This window comes from Aedes albopictus, chromosome 1 (assembly GCF_035046485.1).
Source record: "Aedes albopictus strain Foshan chromosome 1, AalbF5, whole genome shotgun sequence".
Classification (NCBI taxonomy): domain Eukaryota; kingdom Metazoa; phylum Arthropoda; class Insecta; order Diptera; family Culicidae; genus Aedes; species Aedes albopictus.
In genome coordinates, this window is record NC_085136.1 from 114,156,235 (window position 1) to 114,172,311 (window position 16,077).

Here is a 16,077-nt window from a genome sequence, read left to right on the forward strand (position 1 = left end):
GACATCACTAATTAGTTAAAAGATGATGCGTGAGATCTGCATGGATGCCTAAATGATTCTGAGAACATCATGGTTGTGCATGGGATACTAAGAAATTGTATGTCTCAGTGGTGCATTAGTTGCCACCATAATTCAGTGATGCTCAACATTGTGTGATTAGGTCCAAGGTGCAAGCATTGCAAAAATGGTGCAAAGAATTTGATGTGGTACGGAAGCCAGCATGGATCAGGTACATGGAATACAATTTGTTGTACGATATGGCAAAATGAAGCCTGTATTTCATATGTTAATTAAATCCTTAGATGATATATGAGATGCTCAGATGGTGCATGGAACTTTAAGAAGCTGCATGATGCCAGTATACTGCATTTGATGGCAATAAATTTCAATTACTCTCAATGACCAAGCCCTTGGGCAGTGTAGAGTTGAAGATATTCTCGGCTACTGTTGGATTAGAGGTTGTCGACTAGGAAGGTGGAGAACGCCTTAAACTCCCTTGAATCTAGCCCGAATGACTGTAATGGACCGCAAAATCGCCTTTAGATACGTTCAATCACCTTGAAACATGTATGAAAACCCCGCTAAAGCTAAGCCAAAAGCCTGTGAAGCCCCCGAAACACGCTCTGAAACACATCTTCCGCCCCCATGATTACCTTCTAAAGCTCGCATGAAGCCCCTGAAACCCACGAGAGTCTTGGTTAATCCCCCCGAAATGTCTTGAAACGTCTCTGAAACCCACCTCAAATCCTCCATAGCCCCTCTTTGAAGCTCACTTGAGGGCCCGTGAAACTCCCTAAAGCCTCTTTGAAACCACCTGAAACGTCTGAAATGCCTTTGAAGCTCTCTTGAGAGCCACTGAGCATCAGTAGTGTCGGCATCAGTGTCAACCTTTCTGATACTTTCTGAAGCCTTTCCGAAAAGTCTCAAAACACATTTGAAATCTTCCTAAAAGCAAATAGAAAGCAAAAGCAATCTGAAGAATTATAACAAGAACGATTGATAGGTGTTTTACCAGTTTTTTTTTATAAAAGGCGTAACGTAATCAATAACCGACATTATTTTCATCAAACACTATTCCCGGAGCCAAATGCTATTCTGCCAACTGCCCTTTCTGCCACTTATCATTCGGCCAATTGTCAGTCAGCCAAACACATTATTACGTATGGGAATTTTATATGAATTGATAGATAAATATGTTCACGCAATAAAACAATATCAATAACATCTAATTTTTCAAACTTTACTTTGAGCATTAGTTTTCTATCTAAATATCTAGACTTTATAACTATTTAACAACAGCTAACTAAGCAAATTTTGCGCTCAGTTTAGAAAATTTTTCACCGTCACCACCAATGCTACCAGCAAGGTCAAGGAAGCCCCTTGCACCAAACTCTGCGCCCCACTCAACGCCTTCCCAATCCACTTCTCGTAATGAGTAATATCCATGTAAACTCCCGGGTATGTGGGATGCGCACAGCCGGACCCGAAGCTAACCACTCCGGCCACTCGATTCTGACAAATCAGCGCCCCACCGGAATCCCCCTGACAGGCGTCACGCCCCGGAGCAGAGGCACACATCATGCCCTTGACTAGCGCCCCCTGATAAGCGGCATTGCAATGCTGGAACGAAATCACCTCCAGGTTGACCCTCTGCAGCGAGGGACTGATAGTCTGAGAGTTCTCCACAACGACACCCCATCCGGCAAGGCTACAAAGCTGCCCGGGCGGTGGCGCACTAGAAGCACGCTTCGACGGGTACAGGCTGTTCGTCTTGGTAAACTCACTGACCAAGCTGACTAGGGCCAAATCATTCGCCAAGGTCGTCGGGTTGTACTTGTCGTGGATGTTTAAAGACTTGACCTGACGCACCTGTCGCGTGGCACTTCCCATTTTGGGAAGCACGTTCAGGTCATCGGCCATCGCTTGGATCTGAAAGGTTATTGTTTGGTTATTTGAAATCAGATGTAACGAGGAGATCTTACCCGAGAAGCACTCATCGGAATTCCCTGGATGTCGGTAATGCAGTGCGCGGCAGTCAGGACGTGTCTTAAGGAGAGGAGCGTTCCACCGCAGAAGTGTGCTGAGTTCTGTGTAGTTTGCAGCGATACCTTGGAGGGGAATTCACCTAGGGTGGCCGGAGTGCCTCCGATGATGCGAGGGAACCACAAAGGCTTGCCGGTCGAATCGTAGTGCGGATGTTTGTACAGCGGAATCCCAGATATTACCGATGGTGGAGTCGTGGCCAGAGGGGGTAGAGCGTTTTCCGGGTTGAAAGGCATCGGCAAGGTCACGTTGGGGTTACTCATCGCTGGTAGTTGAGTGGGAACCGTTGCAAGCGGTGGTAAACTGTTGGCGGAATCGAACGGCTGCGGAACCGTCAGGTTCGTTCCGTTATGAACATGGATAACATGCTGCACGTGGGTGATGTGAGTGATATGAGTAACATTCGTTATGGTTCCATTCTGACCCGCAGTTCCATTAAAAGGCTGGGAGGATATCGTCGCTAAAAAAAATGTTATCACGTGAATGTTTGGATTGAGATTAGCATATCCAAAATCCGACTTACCGATTGCAAGTGCGATAAAATAAACTTCGAAACGCCACATTTTTTTTCTGTGGCCTTCGTACCGATACGGTTCGTTGTCAAACAGCAACTGAGCGTTTTGTGATGGGCAGGTTTTTGAAATCCGCCGGTTGCCGGTATCAATAAGCTTTCTTATCTGCTTTTTCGCAATGATTGATAAGAAGCCGTGGAATCGATACCAATAGGTTTATGTCTCGGGAAGGCATGTAACGAGTGTAACGGTTGAAATTTTTGGTTATACTAATCAGTTATTCTCGTTTGCAAATTATAATATTTCGAATAATACTATATCATTAAATTATTCATAAATCAACAGCTCAATCGAAAACAAACGCATAATGACATACAGAAACTTAAAACAGCTATTTCTCCTTTTAAATACATTATTAGTGAATCATTAATCATCAGCTTCAATCGGATTCTCCGTCAACGTCTTCATCGACCTGAAATTTATATTTGGAGTCACATATTTCATTCTGTGTTTATATACCGGAGGGTTAACTACCACAGTTTGCAATGTAACATGTAACATAACTTAAGTTTTGGCAAACACAAAACTAGGGGTGGGTAATGTCAGGCATAATCACAATATTAGATCTGTTCACTTTGAAACTTTTTTCTCCGATTCTCCGTGACACATCAAATTATCAATCCACATGCAAAACCAAGTCTTCAGTCCAAAATTGAGCCAAATTGATGAAGATTTAAAGGTGTATAAAATCGATTTTGTGTTTTTTTAGCCGTTTTCACAGAAATTTACTCAGAAATTCACAAAATTGCTCCGAGAAAAGATGCCGGAGACACCGTTGGACGAAATGTTCGTAACACATAGAAGCAATAGCTCATTAAATTAGTCACGTAAAACAATGTAAAATAACATTACTTTTACATGAAAATTCGCAAAAATATTAGGAGTACTCATTAAACAGATTAAATTGCTGCGTAAGCCATGACTTTCTGCTTATTTGAAATGTTTCATGATTTTGCGAATGAACTAATCAAAGATTGCCTTGGTGATCGCGACGTTTAATCAGTATAATCAGTTTACGCTGTTAAGTGAATCCCCCTATTGTATTTTTTAATGATTTTTTAACGAACATTGTTGAATAACTTTGAAATACGCAATTTAAACACCGTAGTGTCTTCGGCAAAGTTGTAGAGTATTGTTCTAAGGGGCTGTCCATAAACCACGTGGTCATGAGGGGGGGGGGGGTTCGGCCAATGACCATTTTGTATGGACAAATAAAAATTTTTGTATGGACCAATAACCACGCGGGGGGGGGGGGGGGGTAAAAAGTCCCAAAAAAATGACCACGTGGTTTATGGACAGCCCCTAACTATATTTTGATGGTATTTTCGGTATCTTTTTGGTGCAATTTTCTGGATATTGAAGTACATTTTCGTGAAAATACTCGAAAAAACACAAAATTGATTTGATACACCTCTAAACCTTCATCAATTTGGCTCATTTTTGGACTGAAGCCTTGTTTTTGCATGTGGATTGATAATTTGATGTGACAGGGGTAGGTCAAAAAAAGTGAACAGGTCTACACAATATAGACGTAGGACAAAAGTCATAACGAAGTGCCAATGTAATGTGATCCATTTCGCTGAGCGCATTCATAAGTTGTGCTAGTTCAAGCCGTAGGAAGCCAGTCAAATAAGTTACCAAGCATTTTGGTTTCAATAAGTAATTAGCAGGCAGAAGTGCAGGTCTACTTGATTCACGTGGCGATGTTCAGTGCAACCAGCTCGCCACGTACAGCGTAGTTTGCGAGGAACTGGAATTCTTCTAACTACAGTGAACACCAAGAAGTGGAAGCAGTGACCAATAACCAAAACGTTGATGTTTTTTCTCGACAGCGTCAACTCCATAGGGCACTTGCTGGTTTTGTTTAGTGTGCCCAACAGACCCATTTGATTTTGCTGTGAAACGTTTCGTAACGCGATTCTCATTACAGAGCGTTACCGGCAAAATCAAAGGGTCTGTTGGGCACACTAAACAAAGCCAGCAAGTGCCCTATGGTGTGGGTCAAAGCGGACAGGTTTGACAGTGGATCTGCGTCGGCTGGGAGGAAATAATCCGAAACGGACACGGAATTCAGTACGCAAATGAAAACGCGGTTACTCTGCTAAATGTATAATTCGGTTTCAGTCTGTTTACATCGGTTTAACTATAGTTTCGGTTACAATGATATTCGATAATGAGGTATGTTTGGTTGCTCATTTGTGTGTAGAGTGACGAGAGGTGCACTGCTTTACCTTCTAACACTGCTCATCAGAGGTATTCCCTCGGCTGCTTTGAAGACCGATAGAAGTAGCGAAGCCACGGTGCTTCACATTCCCCAATGATTTGGTGAAAACGCCTGCACGCATCACTTCGCTTGGGGCAGTACTTGAGCTTGATCACTCCTCGTTCACAAATGTCACGGATGAAGTACTCTTTGGTGCTTATGTGCTTTGATCGCTTGCTTGTTTTATCGGACTGTACAAAAGCCAGACAACCTCGAATGTCTTTATATACGACGGTAGCCTTCTTCTGCTTCTCGCCCAGGTCCTCTAGCTAACGCCTTATCCACAGCACCTCCGGCGCCCATCCACAGCAAGTATCGCCCAGAGCCACGTACTCTGCTTCCATGGACGAGAGGCTGACGCAGTCCTGACGCCGGCTCGCCCAGGAGACAGCTCCTCCTGCGAAGAAGACATCAAATCTAGTGGATGTCTAGCCTAGTCGGAGTCGGTGAAAGCTTCGAGATCAGCGCCGCCCGATCCACCGAGCATCAACTTCCAATCGGATGTGCCTTTTAAGTAACGAAACACCCGCTTCGCCGCTGTCCAGTCTCTCTCGGATGGTCCACTGAATTTTTGCCCTAGGATGCCGACACTAGCGGCGATGTCCAGCCGTGCGCAGACCGCGACGTACATTAGAGCACCCGCGAGACTTCGGTACATAGTAATGTCCGTCATTGCTTCACTGCTGGTCGTGTCCTTGAGGTAGCCTTGGTCCATCGGCGTCCGCGCTTCCCTTCCTTCAAGCCGAACGTTGCAATTATCCGTTTGATGTACGATTGCATGCTCAGGCTGTATACACCGTCCAAGTCCTTGCTAATCTCCAAGCCCAGAAAATGCTTTGCGTTTCCGAGACAGTTGACGTCGAAATGTTCCTTCAGTTGGCCGTAGACGCGGGCTAGCTCCTCCTTGTCACCTCCAGCAACCAGCATGTCGTCCACATAGACAATAAGATACACACAGTTAAAATTTTCGTGTAATTTTGCGTTTATTTCGATGCACATATTTGGAGCATCGAAATAAACGCAAAATTAAATGTTGTTTTAAAAATACACGACCTGTAAATTGAGTCGTGTAAAATTAAATTCGGGGGGCCACGTGGTGTAGTGCATCACACGTTCGCTTTATATGCGGATGGTCATGGGTTAAATTCCCAGCCCCCTGAACAACTTCTCGTCAAAGCCGCTGGATGATACAGCACGGAGGACTGGGCTTTGCGGACGGCCGTCCATCTCGGCGATCGGACAGCGACTGAGACACTTGATTTTCTCTGATGTTGTATACATCAAACCAGACACCCGAACAATGGTAACCGACAAAATTGGCAACACCTCAACGGACTACGCTTTGGATTTCGCTGGGAACTGAGAGAGTGAAAGGAACGACTATAGTTGTATTAGCAGCAGTGTATGCGATCACCCTTCTACGATGATAAAGTAGAAGTGCTGTAATCGGCATTAAAATAGAAATGAATAGACGATGCAAAGATACCACATTGTAAAGATATTAGACTATGTGCTATAATAAGTGTAGATCATATGTCAATACGATTCAGCTCACGCAGTGCCTAATTGGACGAAAGAGCTTAAACAAATAAACGTTAAGAATAAAAAAAAAATTAAATTCGTTTAAATTTAAACGATGGGTTCATTAATCACGTAGCTGTATTTTTACAGCTTTGGATTGCATCCCAGCACTACCCAAGATTTCCTAATGATGCCTTTTTGTCTAGAATACGGTCCCTTCACAAAAGGATCAAACATCAGCTGCTTAGTTTTGTTCTGTTTTACCATAAACTGCGCCATGAATGTTGTTCTCGATGCGAAGCGCATCGCAAAACGGGGCACCGGAAGATACGCGGGAGCTGCCGTTGGAGGCGCCATTGTCGATTATTTTCGCTGTTTTTGTCAATACTGTGATCCACACTCGATGTCACGCACTCGTTCAACTTATGGTTTCTTGTATTTACGTACTCAATCACTCAAAAACACGACAACTTATAAACAGCGCATCTTTCGGTGCTTTCCGTAAAAACAACTCTTACGATCGCCAGCAAAACAAAACTAAACCCAGGGACGCCATTTGTATTTTGAGTTTTAAACGAGTGATCGTGTAAATTTACACGATTATTGAAATTTCTAGCTTCTTCAACGGGAAATCGTATGCTTTTCAATGTATTTATAAACGCAAACATGAAACTGAGTATTTTTTAATGCTCAAAATATGTGCATCTAATTCAACTCAATTTTCAATCGTTTATTCGTTTAAACTCGTGTAAATTCACAGTTACTACGTTACATGTCGTTTAAATTTAATTATTTTTTCCTGTGCACGACCCATCCGTTTTTCTCAGCGATCGCGATGTGCAGACATTGGTCAGCGGAGCTCGGTACGAATCCAATTCGCTTCAGCACTTCGGACAGCTTTTTATGCCAACACCTAGCTGACTGGAGTTGAACATGTGTTAAGTTCGTGGGAAGACTGCTCGGGGGTCGTCGGACGCCTCGTCCTCAGTCCCACCGTCATCCGGCCAGTCTAATACCGGTTCAACCACTGGTCGCTGCGCACGTCCACCGTCATGTGCTGAAAACCATCCCACACTATCGTTCACCGTATCGGTTCCCTCGACAATCCGAGAGTGAGTATCGAATTCTAGGAATTTAGCGTCACGAGTAATGGTGATTTTCTCCGTCGCCAAATCAACCAAACATGGTGCCTTACAGCTTCATATCAGCCACTAGCTTCTCTTTGTCCATTCTGTTTTCACTCGACGGATCGCGGAGGCGGAGGCAGAATCGCCGGTGCCACTGGTGTTGAAACAGTCTTCAGGTGGTACAGGTTTTCTGATCGGGCGCCCTTAACTTTCACTAGCCCCGAATGATCACAAATGTTACAAGAGTCCTTGCCGAAAATCACCACAAAGTCCATAGCAGCCAACATAGCCACCGAAATCAAACTGCTGTCAACGAGGGCACAAAAAGTACTTCCGTGAGAGTAACCTCCACTACACCGCCACAGTCGTCAACACCAGTCAGCACACAGGTACCGCGGTTGGAAAGGGGTCCCCGGCAAGGGTTGGGGCAGGTGGAGACCCTGCCGTCAGCAACCTACGGATGCATCTGATAGGGCCTGAAGTGTAGTGATACCCTTCCTTTGCGGACAGGTCAGATCGGGTTGCATGTGGGCATCAGTTCTTGATGTCCGCTCAGCAGTAGGGCGCGGACGGGATTGATTCTGCCCGCCTTCCGAGGACAAAGGGAGTGGCGAGAACCACTCGGGAAACTGGCTAAGCGCCAGCATGCTACCGTGATGGACTCTCCAAAGCGAGTCATCGATGTTCGTTGCTGCAGGCTACGCAGCTAACCTTGTGGGTGCGATGTGCACTAGCCCCTCTCTGAAGCAATACCTTCTTGGTGGTTCCGGAGAGACGTAGGGTTTGGCGACCACACCCTTAAATTAAACAACACAGCGCACGAGTAACTTTCACGTAGCGAGCAAAAAGACAAAAGAATTTTCACGCAGATTTGTGTAACACCGGATCAGCACATTTTTTGTGTTGATCCGGTGTTACACAAATCTGCGTGAAAATTCTTTTGTCTTTTTGGTCGCTGCGTGAAAGTTACTCGTTGCGCTGTGTACATCGAGTTCTGCGTGCATAGGAATGGTTTAGTGGGTACGAGGAGAGAGTAGTCCTGGATTTTACTTTTGTTGTAGAAGATGGCCTGTCAGACCTACACTACCCTAACCTTCTGTTAGGGTGTCTGTTGAGCAGATTATCCCCCTACGGTTTAGAAGGAAAAAAACAGGTACCGCACCCGGCCGGGTTCACTGAGCGAGGCGAACACACTTCTGCCGTTGCTCATGTGGCTGCTAGCACCGCTGTTCACAACCCAACAACTGTGCCTCTTCTCGCCGACAAAAAACAGTACCGAACTCTTCTCCGTGGCCTGATTGGCCTTCGGGCGATCACTTTTCTTCTTAGGTTCTTCTTCTCGCTCTTCACTTTTCTTCAGGGGCTGGAACCGCAAGCAGTCAGTCCCGCTTCATTGTCGTATCACACGCACGCGAGAGCATCGCTACCAGCTCGTCGCCATCTAAACCAGGGGTGTAAGGTCCCACCTTCTACGCCCACCCAAACTTCGATTGGGCGATAAAGATCGCATCAAACGGGAAGAAGAAGATCGATGAGGAAGGAGAGGAGGGGTGAATGATAGCAGCAGGAGAAAGGGGCCCCGAAGAAGGAAGAAAAAGATCAGATTAGATTAAGAAAGTGGGTGGAAGTAGAGTGAAGGTAGAGAGCTAGGGAAAGAGAGAAAGTGCACAAATACCAAATACATAAAAAGGAGTATGAAAAAGGCAATCCAAGTGTTTTCCTGAATCCGCGAAATAGAAAGGATAAGCGTGCCGACCCTAGGATTGATGGTAAATACAGAGTCTCGTTAGCCGCTGGGAAGGGTCACCTTCTGTGACCCTCTCCTCAGCCAACGGTAGCTGTGGCAACCGCAATTAGTTACATTAGAGAGAACGCAACTCATGTATGGAAACAATTTTTGTAAGTGTTTCTGGAGACTGAAAACATTTTGGGACTCGGAAATCTAAATACCTATAGAGAAGTGTTTTGGGGTTAACCATACCAAACCCCTAACCGCCACCCCAAGAGCCATAATTTGTAGCAAAAAATTTTTAGTATAAAGCACTTTCAGAAAAAAAATTCTTTTTAGCTGCGCCACTATATTTAAGCTACGACTCAAATTGAATGCATCTTTGATTACGAAATCTGAGTGTCGAATGAAAAACCCATACTTAATTTCTGACTAAGCCAAATAACTCGGTTTCCTTTAATTAATTCATAATTTTTTTTAATCTTTTTCTAACCAAATTAGTGGGCCCCAGATCTTTTGATAATTATTAAAGGGGGTCACCACCTGATCTCAACCAAGAAGGTCATGGTGGAGTTCCTCCCGAAAAAACTCGTCCGCGAAGAATGATGTCTTCCAGCTGTGAGGGCTTGACCTTGGCCTAGCCGCCTTTTTCTCTACCAGACATCTAGTATGGACAGTGTATCTGGCAGGATGTGACCCCGCTGGTTCCACGGCCCAAGCATTACAGTCACCCGCTATTACTACCGGCCCTCGCCCTGCCCTGATAGCACGGTTTTCATACAATCCACCATTTGCATAAACTACTTGATCGGCAACCGCTGTGGCGCATAACAGCCACAGAAGAAGATCTCGTTTATTTTGGCGGCCACGAAGCCCTCATAGGTAGTAGACACTAACTCCTGGATGGGGTATTTACCCATCGTCCATATCGTCGCCATTTTTTGGACCCATCCGCGACCCAATTGCCGTTGCCGGTGGGTATTCTGTATGGGTTCGCTATGATGGTGATATCCGGCCCCACTCTGAAACAGCCTGACAAAGCAGTTGCTAAGCCGCGTCTTAGTGGTTCAGGTTCAGCTGCCTTACCTACACTACTGTCATTTGTTCACTGCGGCTTCCTTGAAGGCCAAGCACCTTGGACCACCCGTTGGATATCTGTTGTTCACGGATTTCCCGGTACAGATTATACAGATGGGTGGACTTGTGCAGCTTTGGGCCTTATGACCACATCGCCTACACAGGGCCTTTGCAGTCACACGACTTGTGTCCTGGTTCCAGACACCTAAAGCAAACCTTTTCTGGCTCGTGGAATGTTAGGTGACATTCGCACCAGCCCACCTTTATTCGCCCTACTTTAACGGACATTTTAACGTCCGCCACAGGTAGCTGAATCAAAGCTATCTGTGTCCCTGCTAACCCCCTCCGTAGCCTAACAGCTGTGGCGGCCACCTGCACATCGCACTGTTGCCGCAGTGCCGTGACGAGCTCTTCCACTTCGGCGATCTCGTCAATGTCTTTGACCTTCAGAGTCGCCTCATGTGTCAGAGCCCTCACCTCTACTCCATCACCAAGGACCTCTTCTGCCAGCCTCTTGTAGGCGACGCCCTTGTGATTCTTCTCGCGCTTCAGCTCCTGGATCATTTCGCCCGTACAAGTACGTCTAATACTGCGTACGTCGGCTCCCAGACCTTCAAGCTTGGCGTCGCTTCGCAACGCCTTCAAGACGTCCGAGTACTTGGCCTGTTCCATCTTGATGACGAGCGCGTCGCCTTTCTCGCACTTGGCACGTACCCTCCTACGCCTTGGCTTGGCGTCCTATACTACTACCGGCGGATTCGTCTTCTTCATCATCCGCACTACCATAGTCCAAGGAGGGTCCTCCTCTTGGTTAGCCCTACTCTGTGGCTGCTGAGGGCCCACCAACGGTCGCACCCTTCCTAGCATTCCGGGAACCCTGGCTGGGGTCCGACTTTCCGGCATTGTTGCCGACCTTCGGGGGTAAGTATACACCTTGTCTCGCTGGCACCGCCAGACAGCTCCTCATCTGACGGCTGCCCCGCCCGCTTCTGCGAATGCTTGTCACGAGCAGTCGCATCCACCACACCTTTTTGACTACCTGCGAAAGCGAAGGACTCCGTCTGGGTAGAATTCGTATCCTTTTCTTTCACAGGTTTCGCCGCTGCTGCAGTCTTCGCGAGTATCGCGTGTTCCTGATTGGCATCGTCCATCGACTTATGAAGTCACAACAAGGCCGTCTTCAGGTCCTTGCTCATGTTGGACTTCGTGGACGCAAAGTCGATGATCTTGCCAAGCTACTGCTCAGCCACCTCGATTGCGGGCAGTCCTACTCTTTTTTTATTGATGGCTCTCAACAACCACATCCATCCAACACCTCCACCGGCAGGCTTGCCGAAGTTCCCACGTTGAAGCTGGGTGGGCAGCTTCCCGCTCCTAGCTAATCACTTCTCCTTACCGTAGACTTTGCTAACCCACTTCTTGTGACTAGCCACTACCACTTCCTCCTGGTTGATTTTTGTTTAAATTTTTTATGCTTAGTCCCACGAGTAGCAAGGAGGTCCACCACGCCCTGCATTATCGCGGTATTACCGGTTCCTTAAAGGGACGAAATACTATAGGAGGTGCCGAGGTACCCCACAGACTCTGTTAACGATTGAGCATCTTTTTCTCTCTCTCGATTCCTCATTCCTCGGCACAGGTTAGTAGTCCTATTCTTAGCCGGCGACTACGCAGCTGACTCGCAAGCGGTGATGTTCTCTAATCCCTGCAGCCCTCTTGTAACGCTCCTTAGACCCCCTTAAACGCTTATGAGACACTCTGGAACGCTCCAGAGCCGCCTGGAGCCTTCCTGAGACATGGACTGGAGACTCTCATAAACTTCCTGGGACCCACTGAAATGCCCATGACGCCCCACGGTTCTCTCTTGCTATCTCTGGAAACCCTCTGAAACCCCATGAGTTCGCCTGAACGGCTCTGAGACCCCCTGAAACCCCCACGAAATCTGGAACCCTCTGAAAGATCACAAGTCTGACCACGTCCTTGCGATAGCTGAGGAATGGGAAAGGATGATTTGTTGGACACCTAAGAAACGAATTTAGAGACCTCTACGTCCTCTCAGGCCAATGTGTCACTGGAATTTGGGTGATTTTAGTGAAAGCATTCCATGAGGTGTAAAAAATAGATAGTGTATCATTCCACCCCAAAATATCTCAACTTCAGTAGCCCTCTATTAAACCGAGTTTTTCCAAATTTCAATTTTCAAATAGGGTGACGAAAGGTATTATCGGCAGGTTTGTTCTCTTCGTCATGAGGGGTTTTTGTAGGCCGAATTGCCTGAAATTTGGGCATATAACTCAGCTTGGTTGGGAAGGATTTAAGGCCAACTCTGAGATCAACAGGTTTCAAAAAAACCCCCATGACGAAGAGAACAAAACTGCCGAGAATGCGTAAGTACCCCTAAATGTATCTCAAAAACCTTTCTACTTGAATTGCAATACGTTCGGAATTAGATAATGTAATCGTTCATCGGTAGTGGTTAGGTCTGACAGGAATAGCTAAAAAACGAAAATAAATCAACGATTCAAAACACTCGCAGTACAGTTCAATCAGAACTTTATTTAACCAAAGAACGTCGCCCGCAGCTCGTCACACTTGACGTCATCACCCATTTCGGAGACCACCACCTGGCACAGGTGGTTCAGCAAGCAATCGTCATCACAGCCAGCTTCCAGCGATGGGTCTCCCAGTTTGACCTTGAACTCCCAGTAGCGTCGCAGCTCGTTCCTTCCCGCCGGTGTTCCCAGTCGCTTGACCATCGTGTCCGCTTCCCGGGGGCTCAGGTTGTGCATGTTGAACTCCTTGGCGAAGGAGTACAGCTGGAACCATTCCGGCCGTCGGTCTGGGAACCGATTGGCATCCGTCAGGTTGAAGATGTACGATTCGAAATCGGTCACTTGCTGCGGTGATTAGATAAGAGTTAATTGATTTGGTGTTTAACAAAACGTGGAAGTGGTAGGTATTACATAAGTCGCTGGGTCCACGTAGTAAACAATGTAGTTGGGGTTGATGTTGCTGAAGGCCGTGGTGCTGCCTCCGTTCCAAGCGACGTTGATGGCATGGGCGGGGTTCTCTCTCGAGTAGAACACGTTGAACTCGTCACGGTGGGTGTGTCCGTTGAACTGACCGCTGATAGTGTCGTAGAAACGTTCAACGATGCGGCGGAACTCTCGCTGGCAGATACGGAAGGTCGAGCCCGATGAGCTGTACGGAATGTGGGCAAGAATGTGAACCTTCTCGTTGTTTTGCTCTGCTTGCAGAAGGACATCATGGAGCCACTGCATTTGGTTTGCCAGGTAGTCCGGTTTCCATAGGATCCACCAGTTGAAGGTGTAACAATCTTGGTTGTTCAAGCCAACAATACGGAATCCTGGACGAACCAGCATTGTGTAGTACCCTCCGTGACGAATGGTAGATTGAGTAGCTTGAGGTAGCCAATTAGACCACATGTCAGCGGAGTAAGAATACAGCCATTCCATGGAGAATTGCTGTTGAGTGACTGTACTTGGTGCAAAAACGTTTGTGGGATGAGCTTCGTGGTTACCGATGATGTTGAATACAGGCTTGTTGGGGAACTTTTCAATCAGTTTGTTATAAACGCGATTCATGCTTTGAACATTGTGTGGAATGGAGGTCTCCCAGACGCCATGATCGATGATGTCGCCGGTGTGATAGATGTATGCTGCGTCCGGATGGTTAGTGGCAACGTGATCGATCACATCGTCAACGGCGTCCCATGGCGAATCACAATCGCGATAATCACCCCACTTGCCAGCGCGCTCCAGCACATTGTCCGGAATGCCTTGGTCGCTGCGGCAGCAGGCAGGTCGGTTGCAAACTGCGTTATGGCCCACCAGATACAGTGGATCGTAGTGCAAATCGGTGATGTGAATGACCTTGATGTCATTCGGGCCACGCGCGTTCGGGAAGTGCTTCGATCCCTAGATTGTAGATAATTAGTTAGTACTTACTCGGTACGCATCAGTTCAGCGAAGTTGTACTTACGGTAATTGGAGTGCTGCGGGGGTTAACATTAACCGACCAGTTGATGAATTCTGGATCAGTCAAGGTGCACGCGGATGATTGGAACACTACAGCGCAAACCGTGTCAGCTCCGACCGTTGGCCTGCTGTCGAAGATGTACAGGAAGAAATCGATGTTCAACTCAATAACCCCATGGCACACATCGGGTTCCTGGATTTGCAGCGTAGTGCACAGTTCGTAAGCCGTCGCGAAGAGATCCGCTCGAGAGGCACCCTCTCGACGTTGATCCATCAGTTGTCCCACAACGGATCGGCACAGAACACATAGAGTTCCCTCCATTTGAATCGGAAGGTCCTCCAGCTCCTTACGACGCTGATCCTCGGTAAACTTCCAGGCTTCCAACATTTCCTTGAAGTGGGGCGTCTTCACACCCGTTTGTTTCCAAATTTGGAATTCCCGCCGGAATTCCTCCTCCACCCGAACTACGTAAGGATGAGAACATAACAACAGCTTACTACAATGTTTACAGCGAATCATCACACCAGCGGCCAGCTACTTGAAAGGTTTATTACCCAATTAGGGGCTGTTTGCATTCCTCGAGCATCATTGATAAACGAGAACACTTAAACCGTTTGAAGTAGCTCAACTATCACCAACTCAACGTCAACGTCACCTAGAGCGCACTAACCGTAATCCTTTTGCAGCTGTTGAATCGTTTGATTGTAGTTCCTTGGCTTGACCTGATAGCCCTGGCCGGTGGCGACCAGCAGTCCCACCAGCAATGTTACCAAAACAATCCGCATAGTTCCGGCAGCTAACTATCCTGTTCCACTAAAACTTATCTCGCCAAAACACCTCTCGCAAGTGGCAATGAGAACCACTGACTACCGGCTTCTTGTTATGTACAGCTTCTTTTATACGCAATGGGAAGATACCCCACAGGGTGGCCGTTATCGCAAAATGTGTAGCCACTTATCGTGACACCATCAATCAACAAGCGCGAAAAAGTGGTGTGGAAAATGCACGAGTATCGGCAAATTTCTCTGCGGGTGCACCCAAAGGTTTGGGGTTTGTGCAGAATTTGAACAAGTTTGCAATTCGGTACTTAAGCGAGTTGATCAATAATTCTGAAAACGCATAGCCAATTGATGGAAATTTACATTTACATTTATTGTTTTTGTTGTCGTTGGAACTTTACTAGACATTATACTGCTTTATATTGTGCTTTGGAGATTTCCACAGCTGTTTTTCGGAAACTTATCTGCCATTGCGTGCATTGTTTTCGTTATTCAGAAGCTTTCCAGCTGTTCAGAGAAGCAACTATCATGTTTAGAGATACATATAGTGACATATATCTATTAGTTTATAAAAATGGAATCAGGTCGTAAACAATCTCAACAATCAGTAAACAATGGAGTTATTAACCATACTTTACACAACTCTCTTTTCTTATGCGTATTCAGGAGGTTTTCAAACTTGCTTACTTTGAGTCCTGGGCACCTATGGTGGTGCAGAGGGCCGAATTGAAAGATTTCCATTCTGGGTGATTGCCAGCCGTCGCCTTGACCTGTGGCCAGGTCAAATTTCTGTCGACTTGCTTGATTTCGTTATTGAGGCTGCGCCGCCATGAGCCTCCACTTCCGCTCCAGAATTTCTGTCACTATCGGCTTTTGGTGACATCGACGATGGAGCTCCACGTTGGAGATCAAATTGTGAGACCACCATGCACGAATTATATACCGCAGGCATCTATTTATGAAGACC

The 16,077-nt window shown here is 46.6% G+C and overlaps 2 protein-coding genes across 2 annotated transcripts; both read right to left on the reverse strand.

Annotated features, from left to right (window-relative positions):
• Positions 1-1,226: 1,226 nt before the first annotated feature.
• On the reverse strand, positions 1,227-2,720 carry LOC109414103 (trypsin beta-like). The gene is made up of 3 exons (XM_019687852.3): positions 2,567-2,720; positions 1,983-2,503; positions 1,227-1,929 (listed from the first exon to the last, which is right to left on the reverse strand). The coding sequence occupies exons 1-3, from the start codon at positions 2,604-2,606 to the stop codon at positions 1,321-1,323; spliced, it is 1,170 nt and encodes a 389-aa protein (XP_019543397.3). The 5' UTR covers positions 2,607-2,720; the 3' UTR covers positions 1,227-1,320.
• Positions 2,721-12,868: 10,148 nt separating this feature from the next.
• On the reverse strand, positions 12,869-15,213 carry LOC115256103 (sphingomyelin phosphodiesterase-like). Its single transcript, XM_029854362.2, has 4 exons — positions 15,002-15,213; positions 14,335-14,795; positions 13,296-14,270; positions 12,869-13,229 (listed from the first exon to the last, which is right to left on the reverse strand). Exons 1-4 carry the CDS (start codon positions 15,114-15,116, stop codon positions 12,891-12,893), a joined length of 1,890 nt encoding a protein of 629 aa, XP_029710222.2. The 5' UTR covers positions 15,117-15,213; the 3' UTR covers positions 12,869-12,890.
• Positions 15,214-16,077: the final 864 nt, after the last annotated feature.